Here is a 16,232-nt window from a genome sequence, read left to right as displayed (position 1 = left end):
TATGTATGCCCATTCATAGAAATATGCTGTAACTCCAGAAGTGTGGTGTATGCATGTAATCTTACCAACCAATAGACAATTAAGAATCTTGAGTTCAAGACCATACTCAGCTACATGGCTAGTATATGTCTTCCTCATCCTCCTTGTTCTTGTCCTCCCTCTCCTTATTTCCCCCACTTCTTCTTCCTTCTCCTCTTTTTGGTGATAGGATCTCTATATTACCTGGCTGTCCTGGAACTTGCTCTGTAGACCAGGCTGTTCTTAGAACTCACAGATATCCTCCTGCTTCTGCTTTTCAAGTGCTGTGATTAAAGATATGCACCACCACAGCCCGGAGTCCGTACATGTCTTTTAAAAAGCTAAGCAGGGTACAGTACTTTGTCCCTGCAATACCAGCACTTGGGAGCCTGAGGATCTCCACAAAATTGGAGTGATCTTGGGCTACATATTGAGTTACTGGCTAGCTTGCACTTTATTCTCTCTCTAAAACAAAACAAAACAACAACCCAAACAAACAAATAAAAAGATTCTCAACATGAAAACTATAACAAAATCGAAATCAAATGACTTTAATAAAAAAGAAAGAAGTTTATGCTGGTAGAGCCAGGGGAACAAAGATAAGCATTACTTCTGTAACGGACGAAACTCACTGAAAATTTGAGTCTTAGGCATCTTAAATGTGAATTTAAGGCAATATTTTTATATTGAATAAAGAGAATCAAAATAAAGTCAGGAAGAACTATCAATGGCCCAATTCTCTCAAAAACACCGCTGAGTTTGTAGTTTCCCTTCAGAGTGCTGATTGGTGAGGGCTGGGCACACGACGCGTGCAACTTTGTTTTCTCAGCCAGCATTATGTAATAAGGACCCCTTTTGCTTCTGAAGCATGAAGATTGTCGTAGGGACATAATGGTTGGTCACACCCATGCCCAACAAAATGCCTGTGGTGCTATCTTGTGTTAGTGTTTACTCTGTCTTGATTTTAGGAAAGAAGCCACTGGGTTTCTTTGCTCAACTGTTGAGGGTGGTTACCGCTCTTGCAGAAGACCCAGGTTCAGTTCCCAGGCAACACAGGGTGGGCCACAAAAGCCCACAATTCTAGTTCCAGAGGATCTAATGATTTCTTCTAACCTCTGAAGCCTCTTGCTTTCACATGGGTACACACACACACACACACACACACACACACACACACACACACATATATATATACTCTCACACACACAACACACACACATACACAGCACAGTACAAATATTACAAAAAAGAAACCACACGACATATGTATGCACCTGGCTTCATATTTAGAGTACTTCATTAGAATATCTTCTTCAGCACAGAGTTTTCATTCAATGGATTTAACATTTTCAAACACTTCTGGAGAATAGATCTTTTTTTTTTTCTCCCCACAAAAGGAGTAGCTAAATAGAATCTGGATGCTGGAGTGAAGGTGATCTTTTTCATAGACATTGGGCATCTATGATAAACTGGGCCCCTGATAAATCTTGCTCAATAAACATTTTTCTTTATTTGCTTATTGTGTATGTGTACAAATGTGCATGCATGTATCTTGCAGGAGTTGGGTTTTCTCCTTCCACCATGAGGGACACGGGGGTTAAAGTCAGGTCACAAGTCTTGATGACAAGACTTTACCTGCAGAGCCCTCTCACTAACTGTCACTCAGCAAGTCTCCAAAGTATGAGTGGGTATACGTTTATAGAGTACCAGTTACTGATTACAGCTGGGGGCATGAGTAAAACTCAAAGTCAGTCGCTGTCCTTAGGGATCTTAGAGTCATGGAAAAATAGCTCCAAACAAACAGAGAAGCGAATACATCACCAAAGGAGAGATGAGACTCCTGTTAGGTACAGCGGATCTCTTTTTGGTCCCCGACTGTCCCGTTTGTATTTAACCATGAAGACCATGCAAACGGTGTGCTACTCTGCATCACACATCTTGCACAGAGAGGGTGGGGAGTGTGCGTTCTCACAGCACCCACAAAATAGCAAGCTCTTGAAAACTGCTGACGAAGACAGATCTGCCATTGTGCCTGTCATATGCTAACCCTGTCCAGAGGTAAGGCGTCATCAGATAACAGCACAGAGGTAAAAATCTTGGGGAACAACATCTCTTGAAACGTAGGCAAGGAGTCATGTTATAAAAGGACTGACTTGTTGAATGCTGAAATACAGCAAATACTTTAGGAAAAGCTGCACTTAGTAGGAATGCTGTTTATCCCATCCTCCACCATGGAAAGGAACCTTACATGTTTGACACATGTGCAAAGGTCATGACATGTTTCTCAGACAGGAGCACAGCAAATATAGGCAAAGACACACCCTTTTGGAGAGGCTCCTGACACCTTACATGGCTTCACTGTTAACTCAGAGAACAAAGTACACAGTAGTGTTTTTCTGTCTGCCGTGGCAGCTTAGATGCTTTTGAACTGAGCGTCTGCATCTGACCCTGTCCAAATGCCGGTGTTAAACTCTGCAATGTGGTGCTGTTGGTTAGTGGAGCCTGAGGAGGAAGTAGGTTTAGATGAGGACATGACCTGAAAGCCCTATGAAGGGATTAGTGCTCCTCTAGAGGAGGAAGTGGGTACAGTTTCCTCTCTGCCATGTGAGGCTACAGAAGAAGGAGGCAGCAATCTGCCATCCAGAACACGGGCCCTTACTGTGGCCCAACCTATGGCTACCTTAAATTGGAATTCTTGACTGTAAAGATTGTGAGCAATAGAAATTCATGGTCTAAGTTACCCAGTCAATGATTTGTAAAAAATATCCTGGACGAAGACAAGGGTTGATTCATTAGAGAAAGAACAATGTCCATTTTTTACATCCACAGGAAATAGGATAGTAATGTTGAGTGATTATATGCATACTTATTTGATTGTTTATGTTTGTGTATTTCTGTAGGTCTAACTTATTAACTATGCAAACTTGCAGTGAAATTCATTTTTACTGTTAAAATTGTCAAAAAATTTCAATAAATAAGAAAGCATAAAAAATTTAAAATACAGGACCTTTTCTTCTTTAAGAATTCTTTAGTTGTTCATTACAATCTGCTGTAATCCATTGAAGACAGGAATTAGCGTTGGTTTCATTTATGGAGGTAAGGGCAGAATTCAAGGAATCCATGAGGGATGATGAGGCGCTCAAGGCCCATGATTATGGAAAACTTTTTCTACCCTTGAGCCTCAAGTAACAGGGAAGAGGAACGTCATTGAAACCTAGGCATACCCAGCTATGGCAGATAGCCGGCTAACTAAGAGCCATGGTCACTGAACCATGAAAAATGAGGACAGATGTGAGAGTGACTTTATGGAGAAACGTCTCTTGTAGCTTACCTCTACAAATTAGGCTTCACCAAAACTGCAACCCAGCTAACAATGCAATATGCTTCGAGATCATTTAGACCTCTTTCTGCTTACATACTATGTACTCAACCTGTTTAGAATTATCTGACCTTGAAAAGAAAAAGCCAACGTAATTAACCTTAGCTATGCTTTGGGCTCCCAGTGCAATTAACGTTTACAAGCTAAGATGAATAGCTTGAATCTTGTACTGTGTTCTGTATGGTGGTCCTCATTTTTCCTCTGTGACTCATTCATGGCCCTAATTCAGAACAATGTCCATGTAAGATGAGGTAACTTGACTTAAGTGCACCTACTGTTGCAAATAACACCTACTACAAAAATGTGGCAAGGAACATGTGGGCATGACATGATAACATCTGTTTGTGGCTTTGTGTGCTAATCCATGTCAGTTGGGTCAGAAAAAAAGCAATTTCTTCCCTCATGAGACTCCTATTTAAGACAAAAGTGTCTCATTCCTTTCCCATTTGCTATGCTGTGCGATAGAGAGGAAGGTGGTTGTTCAAGAGATCAGAACTCCAGGATGGCCAGGCTCACTCTTGATTAGGAGTTAGACTTTACTATTAGGCAGCACCAGGCCAGACAGAGGAGGATGTGGCATCCTGTGTGAGGGATGGATGCTCTGTATCTCTTTTATTCTCCAGCCCGTTCCTCTCTTTGATCCACCACAGTAAGAAGCCAGAGTGTGAGAGAGCCATCTGATGTAGTCCTTAGAGACGCCTACAGGGTATGGGAAGTTAGAGCATGGATCTGAGGCCAGCTGGTGAGTAGCCAAAAACGCCTTGCCTGAATCATGTCCAGAGAGGTAGGAGAATGGACCAGTTTCACTGCAACCAGGAGTAAGGGATTTCCAACAGATTTAGATGGATCAGAGATGTCAAAACTATCTGTTTGGTTCAGGAATTGGGAAGTCCTTGATGACCCTTCAAAAAGATGGTCTCAAGAAGCAGAGAAATCCAATATAATAGACTACTTGAGATAAAGAATAGGAAATGGGCCTGGAGGTGATTGTGTAGGTATGTAATCCCAGCACTCAGGAGACAGAGGCACATGAATCTCCGTGAGTTCTAAGCCAGCCTGGTCTACAGAGTGAGTTTGAGGTCAATTAGGGCCTCACAGAAAAACTCTGTCTTCAAAAATCAAAACCCACATGAAAACAAACAAATAAAGGAAATGTAAAATGGTATGGAAAGGGGACAGTTGTTAATTGTTTTGAAACAGAGTTTCATTTAGCTCAGGCTGACCTAAAACTCACTCTTAGCTGAAGATGAGCTTAAATTCCTGATCCTCTTGTTTCTGCTTCCTCAATGCTGGTCATCAGCAAAGCAAGAGGCTCTGAAAGATGGCATAACATTAACATGACTGATTTATGCTATGGGAAGTAAGGTTGTCATAAAATGGAAAACGGCACTAGATATTGGAGGCTGAGCAAATAGCTTGTGAGCCAGGATCCCAGACCAAAAATAAAACAAAAAACAAAAAACAAAAAAAAGAGGGACTGAGAGAGTTATCTGTGCAGAAGAAGAAAAAGAGTAAAACCTGGGCTTATGGGAAACTGCGATGGCCTTAAGCGTCAGTAGAAAATGCCGTGCTCAGAGCCTGTGAGAATAATGACAAGTATCTTCCAGGACCATTCTGCCTATCGTCATGGGTGTCACGCTTGCCAGTAGCAGTCCCAATGCACTAAATACATGGAAGAAGGGAATCAGACTGGGATGGTCCTCTTCCACTTCCGCCCCTTCTCCAGACTCCCCGAGGTGCAGATGCTGATCTTTGTGGTCCTCCTCATGATGTACCTGGTCAGCATCGGAGGAAACATGTCCATCGTCCTCACCATCTGGACCAATCGGTGTCTCCATACCCCTATGTACTTCTTCCTGGAGAACCTGGCTAGCCTGGAGATCTTCTATTCTTCCACCATAGCTCCGCTGACTCTGGCCAGCGTCCTGTCCGCAGAGAGAACTGTGGTCTCCCTGGCAGGCTGTGGTGCTCAGATGTTCTTCTTCATCTTCCTGGGCAGTGCTGACTGCATCCTGCTGGCCGTCATGGCCTACGACCGGTTTGTGGCCATCTGTCACCCTCTGCGCTACACCCTCATCATGAGTTGGCACTTGTGTATCCAGCTGGCCCTGGGGTCCCTGTTGCTGGGGTTCATCTTGGCCATGCAGTTGACCGTGCTCATCTTCCGGCTGCCTTTCTGCAGCAGTAAGGAAATCAGCCTGTTCTACTGTGATGTCCTCCCTGTCATGAGACTGGCCTGCGCAGACACCCATGTCCACGAGGCCACTCTGTTTGTGGTCAGTGTCATCGTCCTCACCATCCCTTTCCTCCTCATCACTCTGTCCTATGTCTTCATTGTGGATGCCATCCTGAAGATCTGCTCAGCCGAGGGGAGGCGCAAAGCCTTCTCTACCTGTTCCTCCCACCTGACTGTGGTCCTCCTGCAGTATGGATGTGGAAGCCTCATCTACTTGTGTCCCAGCTCCAGTTACTCTCCTGAGCGGGGCCAGGTAGTCTCTGTGGTTTACACATTCATTACTCCTGTACTGAACCCATTGATCTACAGCATGAGAAACAGAGAACTCAAGGATGCTTTGAGGAGAGTGATAATGAAACTGCTTTTGGTCCAAACACAAGAAACATTCTAAACAATCCTCTAGAGCTTACTGGGTAGAAATCCTGAGTTGAACATATGCAGTAGGAGAAATGGGAGACTGATATGGCATTTGTTTGCTACTCTTTTCTTTCTTTTTTATTTTTAAAAGAATCTTATTTTACATAAAAATCCAAGGTCCCTCTCCCTCACATCCTCCTGCTCCCTCCACCTTCTCCCCACCTCACCCCTATTCACTCCTCAGAGAGGGAGAGGCCTCCCATGGGGAGCCAACAAAATCTGTCACATCACTTGAGGTAGAACCAAGGCCCTCCCCCATGTATCTAGGCTGAGCAAGGTATCCCGTCATATGGAATGGGCTCCAAAGAGCCAGTTCGTGCACTAGGAATGGTTATGCTGCTAGTGGTCCCACAAAGTGGTCTCACTGCCCAAACTACACAACTGTCACCCACATTCAGAGGGCCTAGTTTAGTCTCATGCAGGTTTCCCAGATGTCAGTCCAGACTCAGTGGGCTCCCACTTGCTCTGGTCAGCTGTTTCTGTGGGTTTCCCCATCATGGTCTTGGTCTCTTTGCTTATAATATCGCTCCTCCCTTTCTATGACTGGACTTCAGGAGTTCGACTCAGTGCTTATGTAGATCTCTGCATCTACTTCTAGCAGTTGCTGGATGAAGGTTCTATGATGACAATTAAGGTAGTTGTCAATCTGATTACAGGGAAGGGCAGTTAAGGCACCCTCTCCACTATTACTTAGATTCTTAGCTGGGTCATTCTTGTGGATTCCTGGGAATTTCCCTAGTGCCTGGTTTCTTACTCACCTTATAAGGGTTCCCTCTTACAAGGTATCTCTTTCCTTGTTCTCCCTCTCTGTCCTTTATTCAGCTCGACCTTCCTGATCCCACACGTTCTCCTCCCTCTTTCTCGTCTCTCTTCCCCCCTCTTCTACCCCCCCTCCCATGCTGCTAATTTCCTAAGGAGATCTCATCTACTTCCCCTTCCTGGGGAGATCCATGTATGTCCTTCTTAGAGTTCTCCTTGTTTCAGGTCTTCTCTGGGGTTGTGGACTGTAGCCTAGTTGTCCTTTGCTTTATGTCTAATATCCACATATGAGTGAGTACATGCTGTGTTTGTCTTTGTGGGTCTGGGTTACCTTACTCAGGATGTTTTTTTTTCTAGTTCCATTTATTTGCCTGTAAATTTCAAGGTGTCATTTTTTTTAACCACTTAGTTGTACTCCATTGTGTAAATGTTCCACATTTTCTTTATCCATTCTTCAGTTGAGGGGCATCTAGGTTTGCTACTCTTAATTTCATGTTTTATTCTGTTAGTTTTTAAGGCTAGGTTCCTCTCTTCAGCCTTAGGTTAGTCCTTTTTGAAAATGGGGATGAAAATACTCCCAGTATTTAAATTCTGATTTAGTCATAAAGGTCATTAAGATAACAGTGGTCTGTCTCTCTCTCTCTCTCTCTCGACTTTTCTAAAGAGAGTTGCCAATGTGCTACTTACTATTTTAAATATTTATTTATTTATGTGTAAGGGTGTTTTATTTGCATAAAAAGCTGTGTAAAACATATGTGCTTGGTGTCTTGGAGGCCCTGGAACTTGTGTTATAAACAGTTGTGAGCCACCATGTGGATGCTGAGAATTGAGTTTTGGTCCTCTGGAAGAGCAGCTAATGAATGCTCTTAACCACTGAGCCAGCTCTCCAGACCCTAAAAGTATTTTTAATTAATTAATTAATCAATGTTTTATTAAAAATTTCCACCTCCTCCCCTCCTCCAATTTCCTTCCTTCTCCCCACCCTCACCCCTCCAATCCAAAGACCAGTCAGGGTTCCCCGCCCTGTGGGAAGTCCAAGGTCCTCCCTACTCCATCCAGGTCTAAGAAGGTGAGCCTCCAAACAGACTAGGCTACCACGAAGCCAGTACATGCAGTAGAATCAGAACCCAGTGCCATTGTCCTCGGCTTCTCAGTCATCCCTCATTGTCAGCCACATTCAGAGACTCCGGTTTGATCACATGCTCAAACAGTCCCAGTCCAGCTGGCCTTGGTGAGCTCCCATTAGATCAGCCCCACCGTCTCAGTGGGTGGTCGCACCCCTAGCGGTCCTTACTTCCTTGCTCATGGTCTCCCTCCTTCTGCTCCTCATTTGGACCTTGAGAGCTCAGTCCAGTGCTCCAGTGTGGGTCTCTCTCTCTATCTCCATCCATCGCCAGATGAAGGTTCTATGGTGGTATGCAAGATATTCATCAGTAGGCTATAGGATAAGGTCAGTTCAGGCGTCCTCTCCTCAGCTGCCCAAGGAACAAGCTGGGGACATCTGCTTGGACACCTGGGAACCCCTCTAGAGTCAAGTCTCTTGCAAACCCTAAAATGGCTCCCTTAATTAAGATATCTACTTCCCTGCTTCTGTATCCACCCTTCCTCCATACGAACCATCCCATTCCTCCAAGCTCTCCCCATCCTCCCCTCTCCCTTCTCTCTCCCCATCTCCCCTTACCCCTACCCCACCCCCACCCCCACCCCCACCCCCAAGCTCCCAATTTTTTACTTGGCAATCTTGTCTACTTCCAATATCCAGGAGGATAACTATATGTTTTTCTTTGGGTTCACCTTTTTATTTAGCTTCTCTAGAATCACGAATTATAGGCTCATTGTCCTTTATTTATGGCTAGAATTCACTTATGAGTGAGTACATACCATGATCATCTTTTTGGGTCTGGGTTACCTCACTCAGGATAGTGTTTTCTATTTCCATCCATTTGTATGCAAAATTCAAGATGCCATTGTTTTTAACTCTGAGTAGTAAACTAATGCATATATATTCGACACTTTCTTTATCCATTCTTCCATTGAGGGGCATCTAGGTTGTTTCCAGGTTCTGGTTATTACAAATAATGCTGCTGTGAACAAAGTTGAACAAATGCTTTTGTAGTATGATAGTATGTAGTATGATAGTATGTAGTATATAGTATGATAGTATATATCTCTTGGATATATTTCCAAGAGTGGTATTGCTGGATACTGAGGTAGGTTGATCCTGAATTTCCTGAGAAACCGCCATACTGATTTCCAAAGTGGTTGCACAAGTTTGCATTCCCACCAGCAATGGATGAGTATTCCCCTTACTCCACATCCTCTCCAGCAAAGGCTATCATTGGTATTTTTGATTTTAGTCATTCTGACAGGTGTAAGATGGTATCTCAAAGTTGTTTTGATTTGCATTTCCCTGATCGCTAAAGAGGTTGAGCATGACTGTGTTTTTTGACCATTTGAACTTTTTCTGTTGAGAATTCTCTGTTCAGTTCAGTACCCATTTTTTAATTGGGTTAATTAGAGTTTTAGTGTCTAGTTTCTTGAGTTCTTTATATATTTTGGAGATCAGACCTTTATTTATTGCCGGGTTGGTGAGGATCTTCTCCCAATCAATAGGTTGCCTTTTTGTCTCAATGACAGTGTCCTTTGCTTTACAGAAGCTTTTCAGTTTTAGGGGGTCCCATTTATTCAGTGTTGCCCTTATTGTCCGTGCTACTGGGGTTATACGTAGGAAGTGGTCTCCTGTGCCCATGTGTTGTAGACTACTTCCCACTTTCTCTTTTATCATGTTCAATGTGTTCAGATTAATATTGAGGTCTTTAATCCATTTGGACTTGAGTTTTGTGCATGGTGATAGATATGGATCTATTTTCATTCTTCTACAGGTTGACATCCAGTTATGCCAGCACCTTTTGTTGAAGATGCTTTCTTTCTTCCATTGTATACTTTTAGCTCTTTCGACCTTTGTTGAAAATCAGGTGTTTATAGGTTTGTGGTTAATATCCAGGTCTTCGATTCGATTCCATTGGTTGACTTCTTTGTTTTTATGACAATACCAAGCTGTTTTCAATACTGTAGCTATGTAATAGAGTTTGAAGTCAGGGATGGTAATGCCTCCAGAAGTTCCTTTATTGTATAAGATTATTTTGGCTATCCTGAGTTTTTTGTTTTTCCATATAAACTTGATTATTGTTCTCTCAAGGTCTGTGAAGAATTTTGTTCGGATTTTAATGGCGATTGCATTGAATTTATAGATTGCCTTTGGTAGAATTGCCATTTTTACTATGTTGATCCCACCCATCCAAGAGCATGGGAAATCCTTCCATTTTCTTGTGTCCTCTTCAATTTCTTTCTTCAATGCCTTAAAGTTCTTGTCAAATAGATCTTTCACTTCCTTGGTTAGAGTTACCCCAAGATACTTTATGCTATTTGTGGCTATTGTAAAAGGTGAAGTTTCTCTGATTTCCCTCTCTGCTTCTCTATCCTTTGTGTATAAGAGGGCTACTGATTTTTCTGAGTTGATTTTGTAACCTGTCACATCACTGAAGGTATTTATCAGCTTTAGGAGTTCTTTGGTAGAGTTTTTGGGGTCACTAATGTACACTATCATATCATCTGCAAATAACGAAAGTTTGACTTCTTCCTTTCTGATTCAAATCCCCTTGATCTCCTTATGCTGTCTTATTGCTGTTGCTAGAACTTCAAGAACTATGATGAAGAGATGTGGAGAGAGTGGACAGCCTTGTCGTGTTCCTGATTTTAGTGGAATGGGTTTTAGTTTCTCTCCATTTAATTTGATATTAGCTGTTCGTTTGTAATATATTACTTTTATTATATTTAGGTGTGATCTTTGTATCCCTAACCTCTCCAAAACCTTTATCATAAAGGGGTGTTGAATTTTGTCAAATGCTTTTTCTGCATCTAATGAAATGATCATATGGTTTTTTTCTTTCAATTTATTTATATGATGGATTACATTGATAGATTTTCATATGTTGAACCAGTCCTGCATCTCTGGGATGAAGCCTACTTGATCACAATGGATATTTTTTTGGATGTATTTTTGGATTCTTTTTGCCAGAATTTTATTGAGAATTTTTGCGTCGATGTTCACAAGTGAGATTGGTCTCTAATTCTTTTTCTTGGTTGGGTCTTTGTGTGGTTTTGGAATCAGGGTGACTGTAGCTTCATAAAATGAGTTTGACAATGGCTCTTCTGATTCTATTATGTGAAACACATTAAGGAATATAGGCATCAGCTCTTCTTGGAAGTTCTGATAAAATTCTGCATTAAAACCATCAGGTCCTGGGCTTTTTTTGGTGGTGAGGTTTTTTTATGACAGCTTCTATTTCCTCATGACTTATAGGTCTATTTAAATTGCTCACCTGGTCTTGATTTAATTTTGGTAAATGGTACTTATCTAAAAACAGGTCCATTTCTTTTACATTTTCCAACTTTGTGGCATATAAGCTTTTGTAGTAAGATCTAATGATTCTCTGAATTTCCTCAGTGTCTGTTGTTATGTCCCCCTTTTCATTTCTGATCTTATTAACTTGCATGTTCTTTCTCTGCCTTTTGATTAGTTGGGATAAAGGTTTGTCAATCTTGTTGACTTTCTCAAAGAACCAGCTCTTTGTTTCATTGATTCTTTGGATTGTTTTCTGTGTTTCTATTTTGTTGAATTCAGCCCTCAGTTTGATTATTTCCAGTCTTCTACTCCTCCTGGGTGAGTCTGCTTCTTTTTTTTCTAGAGCTTTCAGCCATGCTGTTAAGTCTCTAATGTGAGCTTTCTCCGTTTTTTTAATGTGGGCACTTAGATCTATGAACTTTCCTCTTAGCACTGCTTTCATAGTGTCCCATAGGTTTGAGTATGTTGTGTCTTTATTTTCGTTGAATTCAAGGAAGACTTTAATTTCTTTCATTATTTCTTCCCTGACCCAGGGGTGGTTCAGTAGTTGACTGTTCAGCTTCCATGAGTTTGTAGGCTTTCTGGGGGTAGAATTATTGTTAAATTCTAACTTTATTCCATGGTGACCTGATAAGACACAAGTGGTTATTAAAAATTTTTTGTATCTGTGGAAGTTTGCTTTGTTACCGAGTACATGGTCAATTTTTGAAAAGGTTCCATGAGATGCTGAGAAGAAGGTATATTCTTTCCTATTTGTGTGGAATGTTCTATAGATGTCTGTTCAGTTCATTTGATTCAATACCTCTATTAAGTCTCTTATTTATCTGTTGGGTTTCTGTCTGATTTACCTGTCCATTGGTGAGAGAGGTGTGTTGAAGTCTCCTACTATTAGTGTGTGTGGTTTGATGACTGCCTTGAGTTCTAAAAGTTTTTCTTTTACATAAGTGGGTGCTTTTATATTAGGGGCATAGATATTCAGGATTGTGACTTCATCCTGATGAATTGTTCCTGTTATGAATATAAAGTGTCCATCTCCATCTCTTCTGATGGATTTTAGTTTGAAATCAATTTTGTTAGAAATTAGAATAGCCACACCTGCTTGTTTCTTAGATTCGTTTGAATGAAAAGCCTTTTCCCAACCCTTTTCTCTGAGTAGATGTCTGTCTTTGTGGTTGAGGTGTATTTCTTATAAACAGTAGAATGTTGGATCCTGTTTTCGCATCCAATCTCTTAGCCTGTGCCTTTTTATAGGTGAATTGAGTCCATTGATATTAAGTGATATTAATGACCAGTGGTTGTTAACGCCGGTTATTTGTTTATTTATTTATTTTTGGTGGTAGAGTTTATGTGTTTCCCTTCTTTGAGTTGTGCTGGTAAAGGGTCGCTAGATGTCTGAGTTATTGTGGGCATTGTTGGATTCCTTGGGTTGTGATTTTCCTTCTATTACTTTCTGTAGGACTGGATTTGTGACTACATTTTGTTTACATTTGTTTTTATCTTGTAATATTTCGTTTTCTCTATTGATGGTGAACAAAATTCACTGGGTATAGTAGTCTGGGCTTCCATCCATGCTCTCTTAGTTTTTGCAGCACATCTATCCAGGACCTTCTGGCTTTCACGGTTTCCATAGAGAAGTCAGGTGTAAGTCTGATAGGTTTACCTTTATAAATTACTTGACCTTTTTCCTTTGCAGCTTTTAATATTCTTTCTTTATTCTGTATGTTTTGTGCTTTGATTATTATATGGCAAGGGGATTTTTTTTATCTAATCTATTCGGTGTTCTGTATGCTTCTTGAACCTTCATAGGAATATCTTGCTTTAGGTTGGGAAAGTTTTCTTCTATAATTTTGTTGAATATTTTTTCTGGGCCTTTGAGCTGTAATTCTTTTCCTTCTTCTACCCATATCATTCTTAGGTTTGCTCTTTTTATTGTGTCCCAGATTTCGTGGATGTTTTGTGGTGAGAATTTGTTGGATTTGCTGTTTCTTTGATCAGTGTGTTTATTTTCTCTATAGTGTCTTCAGCATCTGAGATTCTTTCTTCTATCTCTTGTATTCTGTTGTTTATGCTTGTCTCTGTAGTCTCTGTTCATTTACAAGATTTTCCAGATCCAGCCGGCACTCAGTTTGTGTTTTCTTCATTGCCTCCATTTCAGTTTTGGAGTCTTGAACTGTTTCCATTATCTGTTTGATTGTTTTTTCTTGGTTTCCTAGGGTATCTTTTAGGGATTTATTCATTTCTTCAAACTTTTTTTTATTCTTCTCATCCATTTCTTTAAGGGAGTTTTTCACATCCTGTTTAAGGATCTCTATCCCTTTCATTAATGTCTGTTTTTTCTACTTCTTCTGAATTAGGGTGTTCAAGTCTTCCTGTTGCATGCTCGCTGGGTTCTGGTGTTATCATCTTGTTGTTTAGATTGTTGGAGAAATTCTTGCATTGGCGCCTGCCCATTTCTTCCTTCAAATGCTCTCCAATGGATCTTCTAGTACAGGATCAGGGCCACTTGCTGTCCAGGGACCTCACAGACAAAAGCCCCTAAAAGTATTTAGAAAATATTCTTTAATAATTTTATACGTGCCTGTAGTGCATATTTTGCCCATATTCGCTCACATTACCTTCTTTCTAACAAATTCCTTTCCTACTTTCATCGTATGTACGTGCGCACGTGCGCGCTCACACAGACACACACACGAGAGCATGTGTGCATGTGTGAACGTGCACATACATGAATGTATACACATGCTATTAATTTTACTAAATGTTGCCTGCAAGAACGGGGGGGGAGTTTTTTACTGGAGCATGGAAACTTACCAGTGACTACATTATGTTAGAAAAATGCCCATCTCTGCCCTAGCAGCTGTCAGCTGCCAATAACTTCTTAGCTAGGAGCAGGGCCTCTTGAGACCTGTCCTACATGGTAGACTTTTGCCACGTTTGATCTTGTGCAGGCAACTGCAGCTCTCTGAGTTCATGAGAGCAGTAGTCATATCACGTACCGTACCATAAGCAATGTCTCAAAGCGCTCTTCTCCATCCTGTTGTTTTCATGTTCTTTCTTCCCCTCCTTCCACACTGTTCCCGAGCCTTGGAGTTAGATAGGGTTATGGCAGTGCCATCATTACTTTCCCAGACATCCCATGCTACATCTGTGTCTGACTTTGGATTTTTCTCTTGATACTGATTTGTTGGAGCAGGCTCTGACCCAGGCCCTTTATGTTTTGCACATACAGATTCCCGGTTAGGGTGTTTTCCCTTCGGGAACCACGACGCCCAAGAACCAAGACTAGTACACATTGGATGCAAAAGCAAGAGGTAGTTTATTCACACAGGCGCCTGGGACGCAACAGCCTTCGGGTGAATGCTGCACGCCGGGCTGAATTTCGAGTTTGGTTATATAGCAAAAAGCATGTTTACAGAAGCAGGTGCATTCTCAGTGGTTATTTCAGATAAAACGATGGGGTTAGGTTAGAGGCAGGTCAGAGAAATATATTTCAGATAGGGTCAGGTTAGGGGTAGGTCAGGGAAATATATTTCAGATAGGGTCAGGTTAGGGGTAGGTCAGGGAAATATATTAGCCTGATGGCGAAGGCTGACCTCTAAACCCATTTATTTATTAGGGAACTTCTGTCTCCATTTGCTTTAAGACCTGGTATTGGTTGGTTAACACCAGTTGCCTGTATGACCGACAAACGATCTTTAACAAACTGGGTCAGGCGATTAAGGATGCAGGGACTGAAAGTGTAGATTCCCTCAAACCAACTCTGCTGTGATTTAAACTCTCATTGTCTCTTGTCTAGCCTCTCTTTGAGTTTATCCAGGGGCTCAGTTACTACCCCTGTCTGATCCATATAGAAGCAACATTCTTCTTTTAAGGCTATACAAAGACCTTTCTCCTATCCTTAATAACATGGCCAGAATAAGGGACAGTGGTTCCCTCTTGAATTTTTAAGGGGAACCTTTATAACATGGTAACACAGTCCCATCAGAATAATAATGTATGCATAGTCATAGCTGGACTAACACGCAATAGTCTTGGGTCAAATTTAAAACAGAGGCTGACATGCAAGGAGTTAACCCAGTACTACCTGCCCAATAAGTTCCATCTGGGGTACCAAGTAATAATTGCCAGTTAAAATACTTATGGTCTCGTTGCAAATGCCTAGGGTAGAAGGGGGGTGTCCAGTGCAAGTGCCTGCTCCTGTCACTTGAGTTAGAGTTAACTGGTACCCCCGTTCCCGTGCATGTGCTGGGAGGAGAGCTAGGGTGGTCGGAGAAATTTCCTATTTATGAGGGCTATGCCCTCATAATATGGTGGACTGGGATTTAATTTTTTAGGCTAGCTCTCCTTTTTTGGATCTCCATAGCCAAATTGCCCTCCTGGGGAGAATCTTTTTCCCTGGGCTATTACTAGTAACCAACGTGGGTCGCTATCAGGCAGATAATGAACAGAAATCTGGGATAAAGCAAGGAGGGTCAGGGTTATTGTCAATGCTAAGCCCTGACAAGTCTTATCTTTAACGGGTTTTGAGAGTGTTGGAGACTTCATGATGATCCTGGGTTCTGATCGCCAGTGAGATGTCCCGGCTGGGCCGCTTTGACCTGTGATGCAAGGATCCAGGCAGCAATTCCATAAACCTTCAGTGCCGTGGGGGTGGTCAGGAGTATGGTGTAGAGTCCTTTCCAGCGGGGTTCAAGGTTCTGGGACTGATGTCTCCGGACATATCAATGGATGTGAAGTCTCTGGGTGTCTGGGCTGGTAGGCAGCAGTCAAGGGCTTCCATATCTGGGCTTGGACAATTGGGAGGGCCTTTAGGTGGAGAGATGACAGTCTGGGAAGAACAACATCAGGATTATGTACCTCGTCCGCCTTAGTGAGCGGTGGCAGCCCTCATATAGGATTTCATAAAGAGTGAGTTTAAATCACTCTGGGGTGTTTTGAACCCAAAACAGGACAGAGGGAGGGAGGTCTGTCCAGTCATTTTTCCGGTCTCTAGGGAGAAGTTTGTCAATTTGTAAAAA

General features: G+C 41.9%; 1 protein-coding gene across 1 annotated transcript; it reads left to right on the top strand.

Annotated features, from left to right (window-relative positions):
* The first annotated feature begins 5,067 nt into the window (after positions 1–5,067).
* On the top strand, positions 5,068–6,024 carry LOC125398004 (olfactory receptor 10V1-like). The gene has a single exon (XM_085692737.2). The coding sequence runs from the start codon at positions 5,068–5,070 to the stop codon at positions 6,022–6,024; it is 957 nt and encodes a 318-aa protein (XP_085548863.2).
* Positions 6,025–16,232: the final 10,208 nt, after the last annotated feature.

Source organism: Myodes glareolus, chromosome 7 (genome assembly GCF_982192425.1).
Source record: "Myodes glareolus chromosome 7, mMyoGla1.1, whole genome shotgun sequence".
Classification (NCBI taxonomy): domain Eukaryota; kingdom Metazoa; phylum Chordata; class Mammalia; order Rodentia; family Cricetidae; genus Myodes; species Myodes glareolus.
Note: the sequence above shows the minus strand (reverse complement) of the source record. Positions and strands in the feature narration are given on the sequence as shown.